The sequence below is a fragment of the Astatotilapia calliptera genome, chromosome 3 (genome assembly GCF_900246225.1).
Source record: "Astatotilapia calliptera chromosome 3, fAstCal1.2, whole genome shotgun sequence".
NCBI lineage: Eukaryota > Metazoa > Chordata > Actinopteri > Cichliformes > Cichlidae > Astatotilapia > Astatotilapia calliptera.
Window position 1 is genome coordinate 21,050,560 of NC_039304.1, and position 26,706 is coordinate 21,077,265.

A 26,706-nucleotide genomic window follows, 5' to 3' on the forward strand; every position below is an offset into this window, starting at 1 on the left:
TGAAAGGGGCTCAAATTTATGGAGGAGACCTTTGAACAAATTGTTTGTTTTTTCAGGGAATTATTATTTTTTGTGGAGGGCTGTTTATTTGGAGAAGGATTTTCCATTCTCTCACACTGGGGATGAATGCCTGGGCAGAGGAAAAATAAATAAAAATGTGTCAGTGTGTCCTATGATAACACGAAAATCTAAGGCCAAATCAGAAGTTTAGATTGCAAACCTTTAACTCTTTTATTTTGACACTGAGGTAACAGTGAGATTCACATATAGGTGTCTGTAATGTGATATCACCCTGTTTATCCTGTGGGTAAAGATAGCTTTAAGACTCTGGGTATGTGTTTGGTGTCTTTGTCTCATGCTGCGAAATGAGCGTTGGCCCAGTCAGATGGTCACTTAAAAAAAAAAAAAAAAAAAAAGTAAATATCTGAAGGGGATAAAATCTTTGTGCCTGATGTGTGTTTGTGTGTGCATTTTCAAGGCTTTAAAGCACCCAGAGGGTGCATACTAGCAAAGCATGCGCATGAGTGATTGTGAAGTGCTCTCCAGCAACTCTCCCTTACATCACTTAAAGGAAACAACCGGCTGCTTAATGTGTGTTTTCTCCCTTTAAAGGGATGCAGTGTGAATATTTGTACATAGCAGACCTTCAGCTGCTCTTCCGTCTTTCCTCTTCCTCAGGTTGTGCTAAGGCAGGAGGCGTGCGCTTCTCAGAGGAACCCCACGCTGCATCTTCACACGTTCATTTCGATGAAAAGCTACATGACTCCGTTGTCATGGTGACTCCAGAAGATGATGGCAACTTTTTGGTCAAGGTTAGTTTAACCTTGTAATAGTTTGACACTTAATAGTTACTGAAGATTAAAGAGATGTCTTTTAATGTAGCTCAGTTTGATTTTAATTTTTTTTTACCTTAACTGTTTTTATAACAAGTGCAGTCAAAAAGTTTCACAACTTGTTCCTTGAAAACCAAAAAAACCCCAAACGAAACCCACCACAGCTAAATTCCTGTCTTCTGCTTGTGAAGCACTGTGAGGCTTTAAGGACTTGACAGATTGTTTCCTTGACATCTTGTTCAGACCACCAGCTGAGCACAAACGTGAACTCATTCTTCAAACCAATTTGACTTTTATACTAAGGACGATCGCTAATGATGAGAGCCGAGTCTCTGTCCGACCGTGGTGCAGGTTTTAGTGGAAGAGCCTACATCAGGTCAGGAGTCAGAGAAGTATGATTGTTGTTTATTTTTAAACATTCCTGGGTTGTGCCCTGAAATTTCTTCCTGCAGAAGTTGAGGTTTCTGCTCTAACATCCTGACATGTCACATTTGATCCAAATGACTTGAAATATGGCCATGATTTTAGCTCATCACTGTGCCCTATTGCCAAATTTGGCTCTCTGCAACCTTCTTTTTCCTAAGATGAATTTCAAGTTGCTGATTAGACACAGAGGAGAAGATACGTGAACATGGGAATGGACTTTAGAGTATATCCAGATGTAGATAAGAAGGTCAGAGTTGCACAAGGAGCTTTGAAGGCAATGACGGCTGAATTTAAATCAAGTAAAGTTTTTCTTTAGCGTTTTTATCGGTGCGGTTGTAGAACAGTTTTATCTCACTTCCTGTGTCCTGCTAAAGAGTCTGAAGACCACTCTCCTCTTATGTATTGTCTGTATTAGTTGCAGTCAGACCACAGTCTCGCCTTACAGGAAGTCTAATATAAGATGCTATTTCTGACTGTCAGACGGCAGTTGAGGTAATTCACTTTACTCTGTTTCTCATCAGTTCTATATCATTGAACCTACGAATGGTAGTAAGAAAGATAGCCTTTACTCATTTATAATAATGCTTTCAAAAAAGTTAATAGTACTTCAGTATATATAAAACAGTAGGTGATTAACATGCAAATGTGCAAACATGTGGATAAAATCATATTATTATCACTGTGCACTGAACAGTCTTATGGCAGCTGATATAAAGGACCTCCTGAGGTGATCAGATGTGCACTTTGGTGCAGTCAGTCTTTGACTGAAGGTGCTGCTGTTGATAACCTTCAGGCCACAGAGTGGGTGTGCAGGGTTGATCATAGCTGATTTCAGCTTCAAGTGCATTCTTCTCTCTACTGCCTGCTGAGCTTTTTCAAGTTCAGACCCGACTGCTGGGCCGTTCCTCTATAGGTTTGTCTACTGTTCCTCTCTGCTGTGCGGACAGCTTCTCCTCAGCAGGCCCCAACAAAAAGCACTGGCCACCACCATATGGTAGACACACTGCACACCAAGGGATGGCAGATGTTCAGTGACCTTAGCCTCTGTAGAAAATAAAGTCACCTTTGTCCTTTACTGCATACCGCCTCTGTATGGCTCTTCCATATCTGTGGTTGACCACCACTTCCTCTTAATTGCTTCAGATTGTTGTTAGTGTTGAAGGAGGATTAATATGAATAAAATTCTCTAGGGATTCATAATAAAAGTCAGTAATTATCAAAATCTTCATGCAGGACAATTATTGACTGACCTCTGGCTGCTACATGTATTATATAAATGGAAGAAAAAATGTCTTACGTTGTCTCACCTTCAATGTAAGTGCCATGCTGTTGTTGTTTGGTGCTATAGATGACAGTACTGAGCGCTAAAATAATGAATAAAACCCCTTCTGTTCATCTGGACGTCGAGAGGGAGAAACATTTCATCTCTCATCTAAGTGACTTCTTCAGTCTTCGGGATGATTGAGACTGTTTTCAGTTTTCACATGACACATTAGATCGATCAATCTATCTTATCAGTCTACAAAATAAAAAGCAGTGTGATTAGTGTAGACACAAAACAATGTCTAAGTTGTGTGAATATTTTAGTTAGAGGATGTTACTAGAAGTGGATATGGAGAGCTAATAAGAGGACGTGTTAGATTAGGTGGCATTAAAAAATAAATAAAATAAAGCTTTTGTAACAAGTAGAGTCAAAAATTACATCAACATGCTATGAAAAGTCAGTACTTATTTTATTTTGTAGTTTTTTTCCTGATGTAATTCTCAAATTTTAGTATTTGTAAATGTTTAAGTAATAGGGGTAGGCTAGAGTCTCAAAAAGATATCGCCATATTTCAACAGAAATTTGTGATCGTGATAATTTGATGATATACAAACAAAATACTGAACCAAGTTTCATCAGCGATTGCAGCTCACAGGCAGTTTCTTTTTGATCATATTTTTCCATTTTGCTCCTAGGTTTTCATTTTCCCTTTTAAGAGTACTGGTGGTTTGAGGGACACTAAAAGCACACGTGTTACTTCTTTCTTTTATGCTGTGCAATTATTTGACAAGGGGAAATTATCAAGAGCAATAAAGATGTTAAACCTCCGTCTGTGAAGGATAGGAAGACTGAAGACTATTTTTAGTCTGGTGATTATGTGTGTTTTGTTTATATGTCTGTCTGTTATGAATTAATGTAGTCATGAGGTGCTTCGCTGATGACGCGTTGGAAATGTTCAGAGGCACTTACTTAAAATGATCACCCTAAGCTCAGCTGTCTGGCAGCATCACACGCTCTGGATAAGAAACACTCTGCACCAGTTTGCTTCCAGCCTGTTATTCAGTTTGCGTCATGCGTGTCACGTACACCAGAGAACCAAATTCAATTCCACTTTTATTGTCATGGGGTGCAGGTGTAGTTTCAGAGTGGATGTCAACAAACGCTGTAAAAAGGTTGATTAAAGGTTTGCCAATACAAGATCTTACTTCTCTGGCACATGTCTTTCTAACAAGAAGCCTCCAACCGGCTACATTTATAAAAGGAGTGATTAAAAATATTTTTAAGTTTTGTTTTCTTTTTCAAAAAACAAATCTACTTTTCACAGATTATATCTCTTGTGGCGTATTAGCTTAAAAATTCAGAAATAGTACATAAGGGCTTAATTTCTTTGGATGGCATGTTTTCAAGTGGCAGATATAACAGAGAGAGGTAGGTCTTTGATCTGGTGTACCCGTCCCCTCGCTTTCTGTCAGAATTGATAGGTTGTATCTGTGAAACATCGAGTCCAAGATTAAAGTCTTTTCATTCCTGCTAATCTTCTCTGTCAGCTTTAAAGTTTAGAGAACAATGATATCGGACAGCGCATCTTTCTGCTCTCGGCTCTTAAATCCTGGAGGAACCAACAACAAAGGAAGGTGCCTAAGGCCCAACATTGTCACAGGGTGATTTATCATACAGGCTTGATCTTTAGATGATAGTAATGATAATGAACCATGTTGCTAACTGCACAATTTATTTATTTTTTACTTTCTTTTTACAGTTCTTTACAGCTGCTTTGTTATAGAGGTGGTTGTTCATCAACTTTTGTTCATTTCATTGTTTTTTTTTCTTTATTTTTCTTTTCAACATTATTATCTGTGAATGTAACGTGTGGGATATCTGTCAGTAGAGATGCATTGCTAGATTCGAATTCATAATGTTGTTACTATGTTCAGTTGTTTTGACATATTGCACCGTTTTAGACCCAAACTGAAGTGTCTCAACAACTTATTTTTGAATAGCAGTAACATCTTTTAAAAATACTTCCCAGAAATTTTTTTGCTTTTCCTCTGCCAATGTCATGAATTTGAGGAATGTGTTTATAACTGTCTGATGGATTGCCATGAATCTTTGAAGATTACAAATCCCACAGCTTTTTACTGCTCAGCTGTAAAAAGTCGAGTGGGGTGTTATCGTCGTGAACAGTATAACTTGAGAACGATGGGAGATAGGATATTCAAATTGATCTACTAAAAATATTGGAGAGCTTTCAATGGCAATCCATCCGATGTTCATTCATCGTAAACATCAGGTTCATCATGCCACTAAAGCAAAATTGATCACTGAAGTTGGCTCCAGAAACTCGTGTTTGAGTCAAGCGTTGTTTCATTTACATAAATGTGCTCATGGTTAACTGGTGAAGGCTGAAATATGAGTTGCAGTGATACTCTTTTTACTAGAAAAGATTTTCTCTTCAATAAACCTTGCTGGTAACCTCTGTGTGTTGTAGTTCTATTATGGTGGAAAGTGAGTAATTCATTCTCTGTTGTCACCAGCATGTTGCTGCAGTCACTCTGTTGATGGGGGAGTGTGGGGTTAAGTTACGATAATAAGCCAGAAAGCCCAAGTTTCAGTGTAACAAGCACCTCAAACTTGTGGACGAGTATTTAAAGATCACCTTTGACCTAAGGTCAGGGGTGATCTTTAAATTCAAAGTGACTTATAAGGCGTACTATGTATGTAGTTGGTCTTTAGTCACATAAATGAAACGCGATTAGGCAGAAGAGTGATGTCCATCTGGGACACTGTAATCAAGATTGTAGGGCAATTTGGCGGCTTCCACAAACAAGTGCCCTCCCCAATGTCATTTTAATGGATTAATTTTTAAGTCTATGAGAATGTTTGTTCACTAATCAATGTATCTTTGTTATTACAACATTCTTTTTTCTTTGGTAAATAAGTTTAAAATAACATAAACAGCAACTTGAAATAACATCTCACTTTGAAGTAGTGTCACAGATTTGTTGTTGTTTATCTCTTTTTCTCATGTTGTTGGTGTTTTTTTTAACGGTGCCTTTAAAGTCTTCCGAGTGTAACTTTCCAGATTCATAACTGCAAACTTCAGTATGAAGATTCTTGTTTCGGGCTAAGTGTCTGTGGTCAACTCTGAAACAAAGAGGTGGATGCAGTGAGAAAGCGCTGCATAAATTTGATTCTTATTTTCTTGGTGTTAGGGCAGGTTCATAAAATTTGCATACCAGACATGTGACCCAAAATAATCAAACCCCAAAGTCACAAAGTCATATTATAATGTTGAATGAAAACTGTTGTGTGTTATAAAACACGATAAAGTGGTCGACTTTCTCAATTCAGTGTAATTGGCAAGCAAAGATGGACTTTTTTCCCCCCACACCCTTATCCATGTGTGAAGCTGACCGTCCGCTGTATCTTCTCAAAGGCACAGCAGGAACTTCAAGCTCAACCAACAGCAAGCACATACAGGATGAAAACGGGAGGAGTAAAAACAGTATGTATGCTACTGTTGTGTGCCTACCACTCATGACTCAAATAATTAAAGTCTTATTTCCTGCTCTCGTTGTGTTAGCTTAACTGTAAGCCACCTGGGTAACAACTTACTAGCCAGCTAGCCAGCAGCTATTATCTTAATGTATATATAAAATATTGAATATGTAGTAAGGAGTACATTGGGTTACATTGAATAGGCAAGTTTGTTCTTGCCTTTTACACTTAAACTTGGGCTTATTTAGACACTTTCTGGCTTCTTATAGCAACCTAACCACCCCTGTCAACATACAGCGGCTGCAGCAACATGATGGTGACAACAGAGAAATAATTACTTACTTCCCACAACATTGGAGCTATAAAACACAGAGGTTACCAACAAGGTTTATTAAAGGGAAAAACTTTTCTGGGAAAAAGAGCCTGCATCTCAGGTTTCAGCCTTCACTAGTTAACCATGAGCAGCTCATGTAGATGAAATTTAAAGCCGTTGTGTCTCCCTTACAGATGAATTGTAATAATTTTGGTAATTCTCTTAATTACTATCTGGAACTTTGCACTTTTTGTGGTTTTACATGTTACCCCTCAGCCGTAAAAGTCAGATGGGGTTGTAACCCTGATGGATGGGCGAGCAGGTGGGCAACACCAACAACCAAGTTGTGAAATCGGTAACTCGAGATCAAAGCAACGTAGGAATTTCAATTGATACCACATGTGCATCTACGAGAATCTGACCTCAGGGGCCAGAGGTCAAGTTTTCTGAAAAACTTGTGACTTTAAGAAAGCAAAGTCACCTAGGATTTCTGAATTGATACCATAGATGGTAAATGGAATGGTTCTTATGTAGCTCTTTTCTACTCCATCTTAGCACTCAAAGCTTCTCTGTATGTGCTTTCTATCTAACATTCACATGCATTCTTGCTCTGATGTATCAGCAAGCAACTTGGGGTTAGTATCTTGAAGTAGTGTGCAGACTGGAGTAGATGGGAATCAAAGCACCAACGTTCCGATTAATAGGTGACCTCTACCACCTGAGGTACAGCCACCTCATAGATGCAGCTGTTGGTAGGCTGCGAGTAGGACTGTTTTGTCTGCCTTATTCAGTGTTCTTCTTTTGACTGTTGTTTACTTTAGCTGCAGTGCATTTGACCTCTCAGGGCCACCGTACAAGTGTAACTGGTGTATAAAACCCATCAGCTAGCTATGGAGTCTGCCTTTACAAACATTTGTGAAAGAAGGGGCCATTCTAAAGCTCATGGTACTGTAATAGGATGTGACCGTTGCAACAAGTCAGTTTATGAGATTTCCTTCCTGGTATTATTGCAAAGTTGAAGTGTTTAAAAACCACAACAACTGGGGCACAAAGTGGAAGACCATTTACAGAGCGAGGTTGCTGATTCCTGGTGTGTAAAAGTCACTGACGCTTTGATGAGTCGGTACCTGCAGGACTCCAACTCTCCTCTTGTATTAACATCAGCACAAAAACTGTGTGATGGGAGTTTTATGGCATGGGTTTGCTTTTTTTAAAACACTCTAGGTGTGTTTAAAAAAAAAAAAAAAAAAAGTTATTGATTTATTGAGATGGAAAAATTAATGTATTTGGCTATTAGTCAGGACCCCCGTAGTCTAGACACTGATTGTGGTAAGGATGGAGGCTTGGGTTGTCTGAAGTCTGAAGGGGAGAATGACAGAGCAGAGAGTGGAGGCTGATTGGCTAAAAGAAGGCTGGTAAGAAGATGATTGGACTAGGGTAATGATGTCAGCATTGAGTTTGACAACGTGGGAAAGAGGAAGCAATGTAAAGAACAGACTAACAGCCGAACACCCAGGAAAGCAGGCAGATGAGTGATTACAGATCTCTTTTTTTAACTTGCGCATACGTTTAATTTTGCAGTAACAAAAGTGTGTTTGTTAATGTGCGTGTGACTATTCTAAGCTTTCCTCAGATGATAACTGCCCTACCAGAAACCAAGTTGAAATGTCTTAAAGTTCAGTTCATGTTACTAAGCCTCTTGAAGTGTTAACTCTCACTCACAGCCAGATCATTGTGATTAAAAGTTGTGTGTGAGCGCGTGGATGGACTGCAGACACTTAGTTCTCAGTCACAGATCGGCCCGTTTGTGCACTCGTGTTTCTAAAAGCTCTGTAAGTGCAGGCCCAGAATATTGTGAGCTCGGTTTTGTGGAGGGGGCATCGCTAATGAACTGGTTAGGGGGTGAGAAGGAAGGTGCCAATCCCTGCAGACATACCACTAAGGAAGTGGGTGTGCGTGGGATGGAAGCACTATGCATCCAACAGCTGTATGAATGCAGCCCTGATGAAGGTAATTTACATTTCACAAATTGTGTATGTCCATGTGTCAGGTGCGGGTCGGGCAGATTTTCTATTCAGTGTTTCTGCACAGAAATTTCAGTCGCGGTGATGCAAATGAGCAGCTGTCAGTGCTGCAAAGACCGGCTGAAGAAGCCACACGTTTTTAAATTTAAAGTGTTTATGAAGTTTAGTTTCTGTAGTGCATAAGGTGAGGTGTTGCTCTGCATAACATTAGTGGTTCTACATGCAGATTACCAGTAATCTCATTACTAAGTAACCAGATTAAAGGCTAATTAGTGAAGAGTGTGTGGTTGTCTGCTGGAAAGATTAACACAAAATAAGAAGATGAAAATAGGAAAAGCTGCTTTTAGCTTCAAGCGGAACTAATACATCTAGTATATTAAAAAGTGATTTGTTGTTAGAGGTTGTTCTTGTAGTAACACATCTGCAAACAAAAGCTGATTCTTGACGCTTAAAGATTTCTTCTTCAAGATAAACACTGCAGAAGTGGTAGTTGTTTAGTACACAGGGGGAATTTACCTACAAAAGAGCCATTTATTCCACTCAGGAGCTGATGGAGACCAAAATAGAGTTAAAAGAGATGGGCCTTCCAGTAATTCGGTGAACACAAGGATTTTGCCTACATACAGACTTTTTGTGTAAGGAAAATGAAACAATGAATTGAACAATGAAGGAACAATGAAAGCGGTAGTGTTGGCTCCTCTCTTAAGCCTTGTTTATACTTTCAGCTTTAACGAAACGTCATTTTCCCCATCAGACGGTGAGTGGGAGAGAACGTGCGCCTTCCTGTTTTGTGTGACCGCACGGACTCGTTAGAATTTACATTACAATGCACCAACTGTGCAAGCGCCCCAGGTGGCAAACTTCAAAGAAATCTAACAGGAAAGACTACTCAGCGGTTGGGTCTGCAGTTGTCTGTGTCCACAGCAAAGTATAATGAAGGCTTCATTTTCCACAGCAGCTTTATCTGCCCTTTCTGCACCGGATGACCTTCCTCCCATTTATTTAGACTAACTTGCGACCCTTGAGTTTGTCTCTCCTTGTCTCCATCTGGGATCTTTTGCACAGTTTTAATCACCACCACCAAACCACACTGCTGACCACATAAAGGCCCTACAATATTAGGACAAGATGAGCATGAACAAGATGGGAAGGACAAACTCCTTTTCAACTTTTTAACCATTAGAGAGGGAACACCATTGACTCTGATGTGTTGGAGGATGAAAAGAAGAGGATGAGGTAGGGAATAAAGAGGGCAGAACACAAAATATGGGAGAGACAAGAAAAAAGTTAATGACGTGTAGTACTGGAATGTAAATGGACATTTTTTAACCAGTTTTGGTGCAGTTGACATATTTATTCTTTGTACACTGTAATGGTACATTCCCAGCATGGAAAATAGTATTTTGACTTTCATGACTTTGTGCAAATTGCAGTCTCCTTGTCTTTTAAATCTTTGCTTTGAAGCCAGGGATCTGGTTTGTGACCACATGCAAAAAGTTGCCAGCTTCACATTGACTTTGGTGAGTTAATGGTCAGTCCGCTATCACTTTGAGATTGAATGGAGTCAAGTTGGCAAATATGTGCAATCCGTTTGTGATAATCGGGTGAATTACAAATCCCTTTTCAACTACATAAAGAGAAATTTACATTAACTACATTTACAGTCCAACCAGAATCAACCAAGCATGACGTAGTTGCTGCAGGATGGTGATTTAACTGCAAATTGAAATCGGTGCTCAACAACCAACTCGAGTTTCCTAATGTAAATAAGTGTCACAAAGGAGATTGGCTCATTGGCGCAGACTGATTCAGATTGATTGCAGCCCTTTGCCAAACTGAATGATTGCACCAATCTGAGTTGCACTAGGCGACCTGTGCAAACACCTTGTAATCAGAAGTGTGCTACACCCTCAACTTCTAAGCGACAACGTTTGTAATGTAGATTGCAAAGGTTCAAAACGATTATAGTACCTAACAGCATTTTTCTGCAACATAAAATGAGCTGATCTTTGATATTGGACTAAATCACAAGAGGTGGTTTAAAACGGGAGCTAAAAAATACCCCTTTCCTACAGTAAGTTACATTAATGTATTTTCAACTTTTTGCCAGCTGTTTTCATAGCTTAAAGGAACCTATTTAACTTTACTGCATGGGCTGATCATACTCACCCATTTTACTCTTTAAAAGGCCTTTTCTGAACCAAGATACAACTGAAGTGATTGCAAAGGTTGCTCTAGTAGTTTTGGACATGTAAATGAGCAATTCTTGCTTACAACCAGAACCCCTGTGCATCCAAGTGCAAACAAATCCACAGAAACGTAGGAGATTTGTGTATATAACACTTTTACTTCTAGTTATATTAAGCTCTATACAGGGAGTGCAGAATTATTAGGCAAGTTGTATTTTTGAGGAATAATTTTATTATTGAACAACAACCATGTTCTCAATGAACCCAAAAAACTCATTAATATCAAAGCTGAATGGTTTTGGAAGTAGTTTTTTAGTTTTAGCTATTTTAGGGGGATATCTGTGTGTGCAGGTGACTATTACTGTGCATAATTATTAGGCAACTTAACAAAAAACAAATATATACCCATTTCAATTATTTATTTTTACCAGTGAAACCAATATAACATCTCCACATTCACAAATATACATTTCTGACATTCAAAAACAAAACAAAAACAAATCAGCGACCAATATAGCCACCTTTCTTTGCAAGGACACTCAAAAGCCTGCCATCCATGGATTCTGTCAGTGTTTTGATCTGTTCACCATCAACATTGCGTGCAGCAGCAACCACAGCCTCCCAGACACTGTTCAGAGAGGTGTACTGTTTTCCCTCCTTGTAAATTTCACATTTGATGATGGACCACAGGTTCTCAATGGGGTTCAGATCAGGTGAACAAGGTGGCCATGTCATTAGTTTTTCTTCTTTTATACCCTTTCTTGCCAGCCACGCTGTGGAGTACTTGGACGCGTGTGATGGAGCATTGTCCTGCATGAAAATCATGTTTTTCTTGAAGGATGCAGACTTCTTCCTGTACCACTGCTTGAAGAATGTGTCTTCCAGAAACTGGCAGTAGGACTGGGAGTTGAGCTTGACTCCATCCTCAACCCGAAAAGGCCCCACAAGCTCATCTTTGATGATACCAGCCCAAACCAGTACTCCACCTCCACCTTGCTGGCGTCTGAGTCGGACTGGAGCTCTCTGCCCTTTACCAATCCAGCCATGGGCCCATCCATCTGGCCCATCAAGACTCACTCTCATTTCATCAGTCCATAAAACCTTAGAAAAACCAGTCTTGAGATATTTCTTGGCCTGTTCTTGACGTTTCAGCTTGTGTGTCTTGTTCAGTGGTGGTCGTCTTTCAGCCTTTCTTACCTTGGCCATGTCTCTGAGTATTGCACACCTTGTGCTTTTGGGCACTCCAGTGATGTTGCAGCTCTGAAATATGGCCAAACTGGTGGCAAGTGGCATCTTGGCAGCTGCACGCTTGACTTTTCTCAGTTCATGGGCAGTTATTTTGCGCCTTGGTTTTTCCACACGCTTCTTGCGACCCTGTTGACTATTGTGAATGAAACGCTTGATTGTTCGATGATCACGCTTCAGAAGCTTTGCAATTTTGAGACTGCTGCATCCCTCTGCAAGATATCTCACTATTTTTGACTTTTCTGAGCCTGTCAAGTCCTTCTTTTGACCCATTTTGTCAAAGGAAAGGAAGTTGCCTAATAATTATGCACACCTGATATAGGGTGTTGATGTCATTAGACCACACCCCTTCTCATTACAGAGATGCACATCACCTAATATGCTTAATTGGTAGTAGGCTTTCGAGCCTATACAGCTTGGAGTAAGACAACTTGCATGAAGAGGATGATGTGGACAAAATACTCATTTGCCTAATAATTCTGCACTCCCTGTATAGTGAGAGCACTGACTGAAATGGTTACATAGCAGTGTAAACTTATATGTTGTTCAGTAACCTTGGTTACTCTGGTAACTGATTGAGATATTGAGTGCTCCTAGTATAATCTGCTTAAGCTGCATGTCGGCACTCTGAATAAATGAAGCTGACTCTATGGAGTTGCCCTTTGAAGTCCAGCAAAAATTAATTTCTTATGTGTTATGTAAGTATTGCCAGCAGCTATAAAGCAAATGTAACCAGACAAATAGCTTACAGCTCAATCTTTGCAAGTCAGTGGCTCACTCGGTCTACGGAGAATTTTTTTTTGTTCTCACAAGTGATGTCTTCCAAGTAAGCGTTCCCTGCTTCTACATGTAGTCAGCAGTCAGTGTTGTGTGTTCATAAGTACTGACTGAACTGTCTTGGTGAAGTGGGGTGACGAGTTCTTGAAATGTGTGGTATTTGTCAGCCAGCTGAATCGGACCATTGTTTTTGGGTGAACGCTTCCAGTGTTACACATGATATATTGTAATACCAAAAACAGGAATGCTTTCTTTTTCTTATGAACTGAAATGGTTCACGCTGAGTTTTTCACTTCCAACTGTTTGGTTGGGCTTTTTCCTGCCTAAACTCTTTATTTTGTTGTTTTAATGTGGAGCCTGAAATTTGAATTTCACAGTGTGTGGACGTGCGTGGGACTACACTCACAGAACGATTGTTCTTCTCTGCAGCGCTCCTTCAGCATTCCCTCTTGTCTCTGTAGCGCTGTTTGGAGCCTCTGCTCTGCCCGTTGCTTTAACCAGGGGTCGCGTGGGGCTGAAAATGCCGTTTGCAGCTTTAGCTGGAGGGTCTTTACGCTTATCTCTCCTTGCCTGCATGGCCCTGCTGTCTCATTCTCTCTCTCTCACTCTCGATGTATCTGTATATCTCATCTCCTCTGCACAGCTTTCTTCACCACTTGCTGTGATAACTCCCCCTCATGAATTTTTCTCTTTGCTTAATATGAGGCTGCTACTTCTATATCTCTACTACTATATCATCCCACACTAACTTTTTGCAGCTTTGTCTTGCACTTACTATGCCAACTATAATACTCTTTATCTCAGGTTTGAGCATAAAATGCAGGATAATTGACTGACTCTACAGATCTTTTACCAAGTTTTATGTTTTCAGTTGGTTGCTATGGACCAGATTTGTGGGCAGCATCAGTGCAAAATGTTCTTTTGGTGTTGAAGATCTGCTGCTCAGATTTTATAAAGAGGCACAATGAATATTTTTCAAACTAAACTGGGTGGAGGTTTCCCTTTCAGTGCACAACAATTTTGGGAGAAGGGTATTCAAATGATTCACACAAACATGAGGAGAGCGGTAGGCTAGTTATTGCAAATAACACTGAATTTATCACTGAAAAAAATGCATGTCTCATTTTACAGCTTTTGTGGTTGTGATAGTTGTCACTGGGTGTTAATTTATTGCAGAGGGTTATCAGAATGGCAGACTGAACTGAACCTAATGTGGAATGTGGTGGGAGGAAGAGAGGCCCAATATAGCAGAAATCAAACGTGTATAACAGAAAAGACTACTCCACCGTCGGGTCTCCAGCTCACTGTATTCATATCCTGCAAAGTATAATCTAGGCCTAAGGTGTAAAACCTGTGCTTACCCTGTAACAATTTGGCGAGTACAGTACTCACTCCCACATTGGTTCCGCTTGATTTTGACCTGCTGAGTTGTGCTGCTCTTTGTAGAAATCTGGTCACAGTGGTTAGTAGATTTTTTGCAGAACTTTCCACTCCCATCAGTGCATTTGATGATGGTGATTGTGGCCTCATGCTAAGTGCACAAACTGTCAGAGAATGAAAACGTTTGACAAAATTTCAAATTTCTTAAACTTCCTAAACTATCTGAGCAGCTTCTTGATGCATGCTCAATCATCCAGTTAAATAAATCCCCAAAAGGGGAGTCTGTTGATCTGGACGTAGTGTTTTTAGTGGGAGACACATTTTCTCATCCAAGTGACTTCTTCCATCTGAAGAAGTCACTTGGATGAGGTAATTCAGAAGGTACAGGGAGTGCAGAATTATTAGGCAAGTTGTATTTTTGAGGGATAATTTTATTATTGAACAACAACCATGTTCTCAATGAACCCAAAAAACTCATTAATATCACAGCTGAATGTTTGTGGAAGTAGTTTTTAGTTTGTTTTTAGTTTTAGCTATTTTAGGGGGATATCTGTGTGTGCAGGTGACTATTACTGTGCATAATTATTAGGCAACTTAACAAAAAACAAATATATACCCATTTCAATTATTTATTTTTACCAGTGAAACCAATATAACATCTCCACATTCACAAATATACATTTCTGACATTCAAAAACAAAACAAAAACAAATCAGCGACCAATATAGCCACCTTTCTTTGCAAGGACACTCAAAAGCCTGCCATCCATGGATTCTGTCAGTGTTTTGATCTGTTCACCATCAACATTGCGTGCAGCAGCAACCACAGCCTCCCAGACACTGTTCAGAGAGGTGTACTGTTTTCCCTCCTTGTAAATCTCCCATTTGATGATGGACCACAGGTTCTCAATGGGGTTCAGATCAGGTGAACAAGGTGGCCATGTCATTAGTTTTTCTTCTTTTATACCCTTTCTTGCCAGCCACGCTGTGGAGTACTTGGACGCGTGTGATGGAGCATTGTCCTGCATGAAAATCATGTTTTTCTTGAAGGATGCAGACTTCTTCTTGTACCACTGCTTGAAGAAGGTGTCTTCCAGAAACTGGCAGTAGGACTGGGAGTTGAGCTTGACTCCATCCTCAACCCGAAAAGGCCCCACAAGCTCATCTTTGATGATACCAGCCCAAACCAGTACTCCACCTCCACCTTGCTGGCGTCTGAGTCGGACTGGAGCTCTCTGCCCTTTACCAATCCAGCCACGGGCCCATCCATCTGGCCCATCAAGACTCACTCTCATTTCATCAGTCCATAAAACCTTAGAAAAACCAGTCTTGAGATATTTCTTGGCCCAGTCTTGACGTTTCAGCTTGTGTGTCTTGTTCAGTGGTGGTCGTCTTTCAGCCTTTCTTACCTTGGCCATGTCTCTGAGTATTGCACACCTTGTGCTTTTGGGCACTCCAGTGATGTTGCAGCTCTGAAATATGGCCAAACTGGTGGCAAGTGGCATCTTGGCAGCTGCACGCTTGACTTTTCTCAGTTCATGGGCAGTTATTTTGCACCTTGGTTTTTCCACACGCTTCTTGCGACCCTGTTGACTATTTTGAATGAAACGCTTGATTGTTCGATGATCACGCTTCAGAAGCTTTGCAATTTTGAGACTGCTGCATCCCTCTGCAAGATATCTCACTATTTTAGACTTTTCTGAGCCTGTCAAGTCCTTCTTTTGACCCATTTTGCCAAAGGAAAGGACGTTGCCTAATAATTATGCACACCTGATATAGGGTGTTGATGTCATTAGATCACACCCCTTCTCATTACAGAGATGCACATCACCTAATATGCTTAATTGGTAGTAGGCTTTCGAGCCTATACAGCTTGGAGTAAGACAACATGCATGAAGAGGATGATGTGGACAAAATACTCATTTGCCTAATAATTCTGCACTCCCTGTAGTTTGGTTTTCTTTCCCCATCAGGCTACAATGAAAATCTGGCAGAGGTGATGGGATTACAATCACCAAAGCCAGGGCTAATAATTTCTTCAGCAACTTCTTCAGTCTGAAAGAGGTTAAAATATTACACAACATCCTTTTTTTAAGCAAGTCACTACAGTCTGAAGAGGCCACTTGGATGAGTGCCGAAACGTTTTGCTCACTGAAAATGCTGCGTCCAGATGAACAGAATCAACTGTTGGGTACCTGAGCAGCTGTCTAAATCATAAATACATTTGTATTTTAATATAATAAAACCTAAGAATAAATATATGAAGAAGATGGATCTACACTCTCTGGTTTATAGAGTTAAATTATATGTAATGAGTCACTATTGGATCTGACTTAGAAACCGAGTGATACTGTATGCTCATGCTGTAGTGACTTGCATAAAAAAGAATGTTGTGTAATATTTTAACCTCTTTATGCTGCAGTATAAAGCACCTTGAGATGACTATTGTTGTGAACTAATGCTATATGTATAGGATTATTGTCTATTTTACACCAAATTGGACCTTCATTTGCAAAAATGAGTATTATACTGTTTTACCTAAGATTTGAAATTAGCTCAACTTTGAAAGAGCATAAGGTCGTCATTGGAGTGTTTTTACTAAGATCATAAATCACTTTAGAAGAGAATAATTTTCCCATAGACTTTAGTTAGAAAAGTCTCCCCTGGCCACTGGAAGGAATGCAAGTTTCAGGCAATTACACGTTGCTGAATGCTATGTGCGTTGTTTATATGTGGAACTTGTTTGTATTAGAACTTGGAAAAGCCTAAATTTCTCACGTTTGAAAACATAAAATTATTCTCTGTTTGCCTTTTTTTGTTTCAAAAGTACTGAAATCAAACAAATGTGTTAATTTTCCTTTTGTTGCAATTCTTGCACTTGATCCTGGCTATGCTAAATGTCTACCATCATTGGGTGCTAAAGTTGTTTGGGTGCTGGAGCTGATGGCTTTCATACTTGAGTAGAAGAATAAGTGCTGAAGGCTTCACACACGCACGATTAGCATCACTAAAATGATTTTGGAGTTGAGTGAAATTCAGAGGGTAATTTGGTTTTCTTTCCCCATCAGGCTACAATGAAAATCTGGCAGAGGTGATGGGATTACAATCACTGAAGCCACAGATAATCATTTCAATTAGAGGACTCTCTCAAGGAAAACTCAGCCCGGTAGTGGAGCGCTTATATGTATCCATAAAATAAATCATTTTTATGTACCCGTAATAGGCTTACACTATGAAATGTGAGAGCACGGCTCAACCACTTTCTTCTCTATATAGACCGTCTCTGCTCAGCTAACCTTTCTTTCCCTTTGATGTGGCTGAATAAAGGAAGGAGAAAGAAAACAAAATGATTTGCCTTCATCTCTAAATCTGTGCTGGACTCTTGTTTAAAACCTCTTCTCCCTCTCTACAGGTCGGCTTCTTGAAGACACAGCACCGGTATGAAATAGTGTTCACCCTGCCTGAGATCCCAGCTCTGGGTAAAAATGTGTGTCCAGCGCCGCTACCCGGTCCACACCTCCGGATCACTGATATCACACCGGCACAAGAGGGTGAGGTCACGAGCGATGGAAAAACAAAAAACAGTTTTCCATTAAAATTGTGAAAAGTAATAATAATGTAAATTTGTAATTACGTTCAAATGATCAATGCCTGTCTGTGTCGCATCTTTTGACTGATGACTTTGAGCTAAACTAGGTCACTGGTTTGGGATTTGTCCATCATGATCAGTCTTATGTAACATGTTAGCTTAATGATTACTGAAAAAGTCAAAAATGGGAAAATCATTTTTCATGTAGTGCAGTCTTTATGTCAGATGTGATTATTTTAGATTCGCTTTAGGTAATAAAACCAAATCAGTAGTAACAGATTAGTGAATATAGCATAAGGACTGCACAACAGGCTGGCCTAAAGTCTAATATGTTAGTACCAATGCTGTGGTTTTATACTCCTATTGCTTTTAAAACCATAATATCATCTTCTTTTTCTTTGTTTGGCTGATCCCTTTAGGAGTCGTATGATGCCCTGTTAGCCTGTGCGCTGCTATACAAAGCTTTGTAGCCTCTCCAGAGTACATCGCACAAGGTTTACATTGTGTTGTCTGTTTTTGGAGGACTGCAGGCGAGTGTACCTCTGTAGCCTCTGCATTGGTTGAACTCCCATGATCCCTCTCTCTGAGAGCTAACAGAGACAAAAGCAGGAGCATAAATCCGGCTTTAGTCAGTGACCAGACTCTGTAATATTGTCAGACTTACCGGCGTTTAATAAGCAGATGCTAAGAAGAAAAAACCATAATAACAACACAGAGTAGCGTTACTAGAATGATCTGCATGCAGGCTGCTATTGACGTTAGTTGTACCTTTATCATTATTCTAACTACAAAATGTGTTGCAATAAAAACAGAGGCTTGGCTACAGAAGAAATGTTTGTAGATTAGATGAGTTATCATACGTTCTGTAATTTGGGAGCAGAGCAGTTACTACAGTTGCAATAATCTCAATTAAATGGAGGAAATGTCTTCCACTAACAGCTCACATGTATGTTGCCTGAGAGGTGAAATACAGGCTAAAAACTCAATTAAATGCTTATCTAAAGCTGTGAGATAAGCTGGTACATGTTGATAGTTATTTTGTTAAACTAATCAGCTGCCATCCTTCAGCCCTCACTTTCAGTGACACGAAGCCCTGTTCTTTCCCAGTCAGTATATGTAAAACAAGCTGCATTTGCAGTTTACAGTCATTAGTTTCCTGTTTAAACTGTGAGTCAGGCAGACCTTTTGTGGTATAAAGGTCATTGGTACTGTGTTTACAATACATTTGGGTCATTTTATATCAAAATCTCATAAAAAAAAAAAGTTCCCAACTGAACACCTCAGACTATGATCATATTAGAAAACTGCTTTGAGGAATCATGGCTCGAAGATGACCTGATATCAAAATGTAGGGAAAATGAGACATTTCATATTCTGTAACACGTTTTCACTGACCAACTATCTCACCTATCTCCAGTGAATGATCACAAGACAGGTAAACCATCCAGGGCACCAATGCTGAGGTTTTATACTCTTTGTTGTCATAGACATTAAATTGCTAGTAACACCATGCTTCTTCTTCTTCTTCGGCCGATTCCTTTTAGGGAATTGCCACAGTGGATCATCTTCCTCCACCTCACCTTGTCAACACCAACCCTCTGCATGTCCTTCACTACATCCAGGAACCTCAACTGTTGTCTTCCTTTCTTCCTGCCTGCCTGCTCCATCTTCAACACCCTTTGTCCGATATATCCTCTGTCTCTGCTCTGCACATATGCAAACATCTCAGTCTTGTCTCTCTAACTTTGCCACCAAACTGCCTGAGCCATCCCTCTGATGCACTCATTTCTAATCTTGTCCATTCTTGTCACTCCCAGTGAAAATCTTACATCTGCTTTCTGCCACCTCCACCTCGGCTAATGTTGATCTGCAAAATGATCCACTGTGCAGTTCCAACTGGAAATCGACTGATTGGCAACAGCATTAAAAAACAGATTATAATTCATCGTAACTCAACATTATTGACGCAGTGTGTTGACAGAGAACATAATAAAAGGCAGAAACATCCAAAAAAGGGCTTTGACTGTCCTTCAAGAACCCTCAAGAACTATTCCAACTTGAAGACATTACAAGAAAGCTGCCTCAGAGAGTTCGGACTGTGTTGAAGGATAGTGGCAGTCATATTTTTCGAAAGCATAGCTAAGCTAAAAAGTAAGTAACTCGGCAGCACAGTCACAGGCTGCAGAGTTCCAGATGGCTGAGGATTACAGCAGCAGACAGTTCAGCTCATGTCAGCACAGAGATCCTTCTTTGAAAAAAAAAAAAAATAAATCATAGGAACAGATCTGACTTTCAGACGCTTTCCTGTGTTTCTCTGTGTTCCTGCCGCCCGTCATGCCGCAATAGTCGGTAAACCCTAAACATCTGCCACCTGTGTGGGCTAAAAAAAGACATTTTTTAACTGCTAGCATGAACGTGAGCTTCTCCTGGCCAATAAAACAGCTGAAATGGGTCAGAGGTTTCTGGGAGTCATGCCGACTGCATGCCTGTAATTGAAGCAGGTTACTGACCTTTACTTTCAGTTTATCGTCACACCCTTTATATTACTCTCAGCCTGATTATGTTAACAGGTGTGCTACTATGTTTGTCTTGTGTGTGCGTGCGCGTGTGTGTGTGTATATATTCATGTGCTTATCAGTCAGTTGTGTTTGTTTTTTTTCCATCCTGTTGACATTTTGTTCTGGATTGTCTGACACTCGAATTATCCTTATGAAAAACATCTCACGCAGAGACGATAAAGTAGAGATGTGTGTGCGTTAGTAAAACGTGCCAATAAAGAGGAAACTTACTCTCTTTTCTGTCTTTGTTGCTATTTTTTTGTCCTGCATGTCTCTCCAGGAGGTCTGAAGATAACGTGCGAGTACATAACCCAGCACGAGGGAGTTCTGTGTGAGGAGGTGAGGCTGCTGAGCGAGACCAACGACGACGTCTGCGTCAGAGTTAAAGTTCACGCCAGAGTCATGGGTAAGGTTGTGTTTAACAACATATATGTGATAATATAATCTTGTCTGCTTCTTCTGTATAAATAGTTACAAATACACCACATTGTATCCTATAAGTTGATTGATGTAGTTGTTGTTGATTGATTTTTCAGTCATTACCATACGACTACCTATGCCCGTGAGACTTTCTATTATAAAACCATTAATCATTTGGGAACTTATTAAACTGAAATGACTGGAAGGCTTCCATAGATTAGTTGCTAAGGCTCATGAAACCTCGAAGGAAGGCCAAAGACGATTTACCTCATTAAGTGTAGAGGACAAACTGACCAGGAGCCATTTGGTTTAGTTTTTATCACTTAATTTGATTAATAAAATTTCATAAACTTGTGGAAACAAATCATACATTTTCCACAGGTTTTCTAAAATCTGAAGTGGTTCTTAAAAGTGTTTTTTTTTGTTTGTTTGTTCCTCCATGTCTTCTTACATGAGGTAAAATACATAAATACCTGATTAACTTATTGATAAATGATTTATTTGATAATTAATATATAATTGGTAGTTCTCCCAGACTGTTAAATGACCTATAAAGTTAAATGATCAAACTACATAACGTCAGAATTTGCCCTCACTGACCGCTTCATTGAGTACACCTGTTCAAGGACGCATCAATGAAAGCGCCTACTCAGCGAGTCACATTGCAGCAGCTCGATGCTTTTATCCATGTAGACATGACCTTTGGGATGTGGTGGAACAGGAGATTCACATCATGGATGTGCGGCAGCTGTGTGACGCTGTCATGTCAACATGGACCAAAATCTCGGAGGAATGTTTCCGGCACTTTGTTGAATCATGAAGAATTAAAGCAATGTTGAAGGTAAAAAGAGGGCCAACGCGGTTCTAGTAAGGTGTACCTAATAAAGTGTCCTGTGAGTGTATTTTCATTATATTTTACTTTTTAATTTATAAATGATCAGTCATTTCTTCTTTGGTTTTAAAGGGAGAACTAACAGATAATCCCAAAGGTCGCTTGTTTCTGGTGTGCTGCTGCCACCTGCTGGTTACTTTGAATTTTTGGGTCTGAATAACTTTTAAAACAACAACCAAAGTAAGTCACAATGAACCACTAAAAAAGAAAGGCTAAATTTTTTTGTGGTCAAATTTTTTAAAATAATAAAAACAAAAATGTTCAGAAATACTAACCGAAAAATCATTTTAAAAAGTCCCCTTTTCTGTGGTGAGGGATACGACAGAAACAATATGGCTCTTGTAATCCATAAATCTTTTGTTCTGCTCTGTCCTGCTGCGCGGAGGCTGTAATAATAAATTTGCATCCTCCTCTTCAATCCATGTCAGTGAGACTGAATTAGTCTGTGGCGTTTCTCTCAGCAGATGGAGAATTAGTTAAAGAATTAGTTAAAGGGGGTGCGCAGTGTGTTTTTCCATCTGTGTCTGTGTAAATATAGCAGAACGTGGTGTGTGTGTGTGTGTGTGTGCGTGCGTGCGTGCGTGCGTGCGTGCGTGTGTGGTACTTGCGTAGTTGAGGATGAATGATGGCTGTGTTGTTTAGTGTTTATTTTTATCCTCATAATGTGGCCTGAACATCTGTTCAGATGTTTGTGTGTAACTGAGTCCTGGATGAAAACCAGATCAATGGATTAAACTCTACGTCAGCTGTACCGCTCACATCAGATCAGTGACGGAGTATAATACAACTCAGCTGCAGGCTGAGCCTTTAGTCTTGTATAAATACACATGGTTGTTATCCGATGTATAGTTAATTATTATATATCCAGTGAGGCTGATAGGAAGTGTCCTAATGGTAGTTTTTAGTTAGTTATTAAAATGTAAAAAGTGATTTTATCTTGTAGGGAAACTGTAATAGACATTCCCAATATTTTAATCTAATTTGATGAAAGCTTGAACTGCTAGTTATTTTTACGTTCATCTATTCTTAAGGTGGTCGTTTGTTGGAGCCCATATACGTTATTTCTTAATACCTTAAAAAAACGGTGTATCCAAAACAGTATGGTAAAAAGAATCACCTGATGTCAAAGTGCTTTAAGTCTTTAGCCACTCACCGGTGACGATCAAAACATGTACTGTTAGAAAGCAGATTAGTGAGTTTCACATGTTGCAAGTAGGTAAGATAACAATAGGAGTGGCTGCAGACAAGCTCGCAAACGTGTGGGAGTAGTTTGATCTGGGACTCTCCACCATTTGACCCTTTGAACTGAAGAAGCTTCTCGGATGAGAGGTGAAACGTCTTCAAGCAACTTAAAGAAGTCCAGACGCTTTTCTTTCCAAGGTCCTTAGACTATGATGGCCTGGATGAGTAGTTTAGTTATTTCATGGACATATATCGTGTGTCCAGAGGGGAAGGGGATGTGTTACTTGTGAAAATTTTAAGCTTTGTAACTGTACATTCAGCTGTGTATTTTAAAGTCTACGACAGACTTCTGGCAGTAATTTTGGCAGTATTAGGGCTGGGGGGAAAAAAAATTAAAGGAATTGCATTGGCCGGGAATCGAACCCGGGCCTCCCGCGTGGCAGGCGAGAATTCTACCACTGAACCACCAATGCGTTGCTGCATGTGTATCCTGCAGTCACGAAAAAAAGCATGCGCCTGCTGCTGCAGGGTGGGGGGAGGGACTGTGGAGAAGTAGAGTAGATGCCTCAGGGGAGAAGGAGGAGGGGGGTGAAAAAGGGGGCTGCCTCTCTTAAAGGAGCCGCTCGGTCTGTGTCTCTCACACCGTGTGCACATCGTGGATTATATACATGAGTTTGAGACCGATGCCTGAGCTTTTTAAAGCCAAGTGCTCACAGGTCATGTTTCCACTTCTAAATGCTCTACAACAAGACTTAAAGGAAGGAAAATATGTCACTCTCTTTTTTGCCTCTGTTTGCTCAAATACTTTGATGTTGTGAAACACTGTTCATAATGTGCAAAGGTGTGGCTGGAATAGGCTGACGATGTTTTATTGTTATTGCACCAGAACATGCCATCAAAGGTTATTGTCAGATTGTAATGTAGCTCCAAATAACTGACTCCTGTCAGACATTTCCAGTGCCTGACTTTCAGTGGTTGTGTCTAGCTGAAGGGTTTCAAATTGATTTAGTTCATGGACCACATTCGATTCAGTTCTGCTTTATTTAAACAGCACCAATTCACAGTGACAGTCACTTCAAGGCACTTTATATTTTAAGGTACAGACACTACAGTATTAGAGAGGAAACCCCAGCAATCACACAGTCCTGTATGAGGGAGCACTTGGCAATAGTGGGAAGGGAGATTAAACAGAAAGAGATATCAGAAAGAAAAAGTTATAGATATCCAATGTTTCTTTAATTTGAGCGAGAAATAAAATTTGTTACTTTTAGGTCATTCAGGCTTCGTGCTGGGACAGCCACTCTCATAACGCCATCCACTCTAAACTAACAGCACAAGGCTTCCTGGTACTAGAACGTCCAGAAATTCGGACTTGTTTCTCTGCAGATTTTAGACTCTGCAGCCATCTAGTGGCCGGATATCGACTCTTATGCTCAATCACAAAGAGCCGCCTCCACGTCTAAAAGCCTTAAAGTTCATATTTAAAATTTGTAGTTTTTATGTGCAGACCAGTTTCATGCCTGAACACTGGGCCATATAGTACTACATGATCAAAGGTCTTTTTACTTTTTTCAAATGTAAATTTCCCACATAACTATTGACTTATCACATTTAGGTTTGTAAAGAAAGCTACAAGAGTCTTGAATATGTGCAGGATCAGAATCTGTATTTATTTTGTTTTAAATTAACATTTAGATTATTTAGTTTCATTAAATGCCTCTTACAGTAAATTCAGGCTAGTGAAGCAGGTTATTTCCCAGCATGCCCTTAGCAGTCGACAGCCTTGATTAATCTCTCATTACAGTTCATATTGTAATGTAAGAATCGCGCTGATTAGAGTAACGATTTCTTTTTGTCTCTCTGCCTCTTGTCCAGATCGTCACCATGGTACCCCCATGCTGCTGGAAGGCGTTCGCTGCATCGGTCCGGAGCTCGAGTACGACTCTGAGCAGAGTGACTGGCAGGGATTTGACTAAATGTCAGCCTTCTGTTCCCAGTTGTTTCACACATCCACAAACGCCTACAGAAGTTCACACACCTGCCATCTTCACAGATAGAAAAAGAAACAGAAACCTCCTGAGCTGCCCGTTAATACACACACACACACACACACACACTATTAGTGCCACGGGCTGTGCAGCTTTTCCACCTCTGGTGTGATTCACTGTTCACTGGACCTCAGAAATGGTTTTCATCCTGAGACGTGAAAAACATTCCTCAGCTCTGACCTTCACTCTGAAGGAACATGTAATTAAGTCCTCTTGCTTTTCTGTCTTCAACTGTTGTGCTTTCCTTGTTCATCCGTTAGAGGGCAGCGTCTGCCTGTAAATCAGCACAGCCTCACAACTACTTGTGGTTCAGTTTTAGTCTTTTTCTGATGTGCAAAGCCCGCCTGGATTCATAGAGTTAGGAGTAAACAAGGGCTCATTTACGACTTCAAAAGCTTGACCCTAAATTAAGGCTCTAATCTGCGCAATTCAGGGAGGACGAGAGCGAATTAGGAACATTGTTTAACATGCAATACCTCTGTGTGACTATCAGGGGTGCTAAAGAACTCTGCATCCGTTGCTGCTCCAATCTCAAGGCCATCTTTTACCAGTTGTGCTGCAGTGTTCTCTATTTAAAGGAAGACCTAAATATAAAATGTGTCTGCATCTTCAGTGTTCATGTTAAACCCATCTCAGCAGGTATACCTAATATTTCTGTTGTATTTGAACCAACCTGCCCCAAACATTTCACTTTCCCCAGTCTGCCTTTCAAAATAAAACATAGGCTTGTTTCAGTAGGTGAGGAATGAATGTACAGCTGCCACACTGGAGGGAGGGGAAAGTGATGCTTCAGTACCTGCTCTCCTGCTATCTGGCACTGATCTGCTGACATATGTCAGGATTTTCTAAGCTGGTTTTCACTCTGTGTGATAGGTGTGTGTACTTTAAAAGCTCCTTCTCGTTCTTTTTTGGGGTCCTTAGGACCAAGTAAAGCGCTATACAAATACAGACCATTTACCATTTAAGAGGAGCTGACATCAAAATCTGACGTTTACCTCTCGTGTTTTAAGTCTCGTCTTTTCTTTTTCTTCTTCTTCTTTTTGTTGTTGTTGTTGCTGAGCTACAGATGCTGTTGACTCACCAGTTTTCCCCAAATTAAAAACAAATGTGTAACCAAAACAAGATCGAATCAAATATTCGGTGTACGTGTGCATAGCCTGTAGTTGTTTTAAGGGTGTTAAACTGGGGTGAAAGAATTGGCTGATGAATTTGTTTAAATATTGTTGTTATATTATTATCGAATAATCATTTTAAAAACATTTTCATTATTTTATCCCAAACTTTTCCCTGGACCAACATCTCCTGCCCATGTGTAGACCCTTAAAGCAGTGCTTTAACACACACTGACCACCATCCTTTGGTATTTAAGTCTCTGAGGGGCTTTTTCCTTTCAGCTATTCAAGCTCCAATCTCTTGCTTTAATCCATGAAGCCTTCAGAAAAGTGCCTTTCATCGCCACATCCCGTTGTCTCTTAACTCCCCGTTGTTCATCCGTCTGCATCCTGTCACCCGAGCAGTTTTCAGGTTTAGCCAGTGTTAGTCCGAGCCACCCAGGACTCAAACATCTGGGGTCATAAACCGGAAGCACCTAAACTTTGGAAGTTTGCAGGTTTCAAACCACTACTTCCACCACCTCTCTGTCCCAGCGCCGTCTTCACAGTGCAACTGCAGATCAGAGGGAGCTCTGCTAACTTAAATTTGTGCTTAAAAGATCAAGTGCCATGATCTGGCTGCACTGCCGTCTCTTTATAATCTCCTCTGAAAGAAGTCCTAACATCTCCTTCCTGCTGGTTAATGTTCATGTTTTTGTTGTTACTCGTTCTGTTGTTGGTTGCATTCAGCCTTAAAGAATTCAATTTAGCGTGTAATTTTTTTTTCTTATTATTAGACCACGCGCACTGGGTATAGTAAAGATTGGATAGATTATTTTGATGTTTGTTTGTGCACGATAGGTCAGAGATCCATCTTAGTGTAAAGCTGAAGTGCTCGATAGGTTTCAGGAATGTAGCAGTTTATTTGTTGCTCCCGGTATGTTTGATTTGTATTTTTAATGTTGAAAATGGATTAAA

The 26,706-nt window shown here is 40.1% G+C and overlaps 1 protein-coding gene and 1 non-coding gene across 2 annotated transcripts; one reads left to right on the top strand and one right to left on the bottom strand.

The window, feature by feature from the left end:
- The first annotated feature begins 515 nt into the window (after positions 1-515).
- Positions 516-26,706, top strand: adisspb (adipose secreted signaling protein b). Its single transcript, XM_026162320.1, has 4 exons — positions 516-812; positions 17,361-17,499; positions 20,376-20,501; positions 24,465-26,706. The coding sequence occupies exons 1-4, from the start codon at positions 615-617 to the stop codon at positions 24,563-24,565; spliced, it is 564 nt and encodes a 187-aa protein (XP_026018105.1). The 5' UTR covers positions 516-614; the 3' UTR covers positions 24,566-26,706.
- On the bottom strand, positions 22,992-23,062 carry trnag-gcc (transfer RNA glycine (anticodon GCC)). Its single transcript has one exon. It is a non-coding gene; the product is annotated as a tRNA-Gly (tRNA).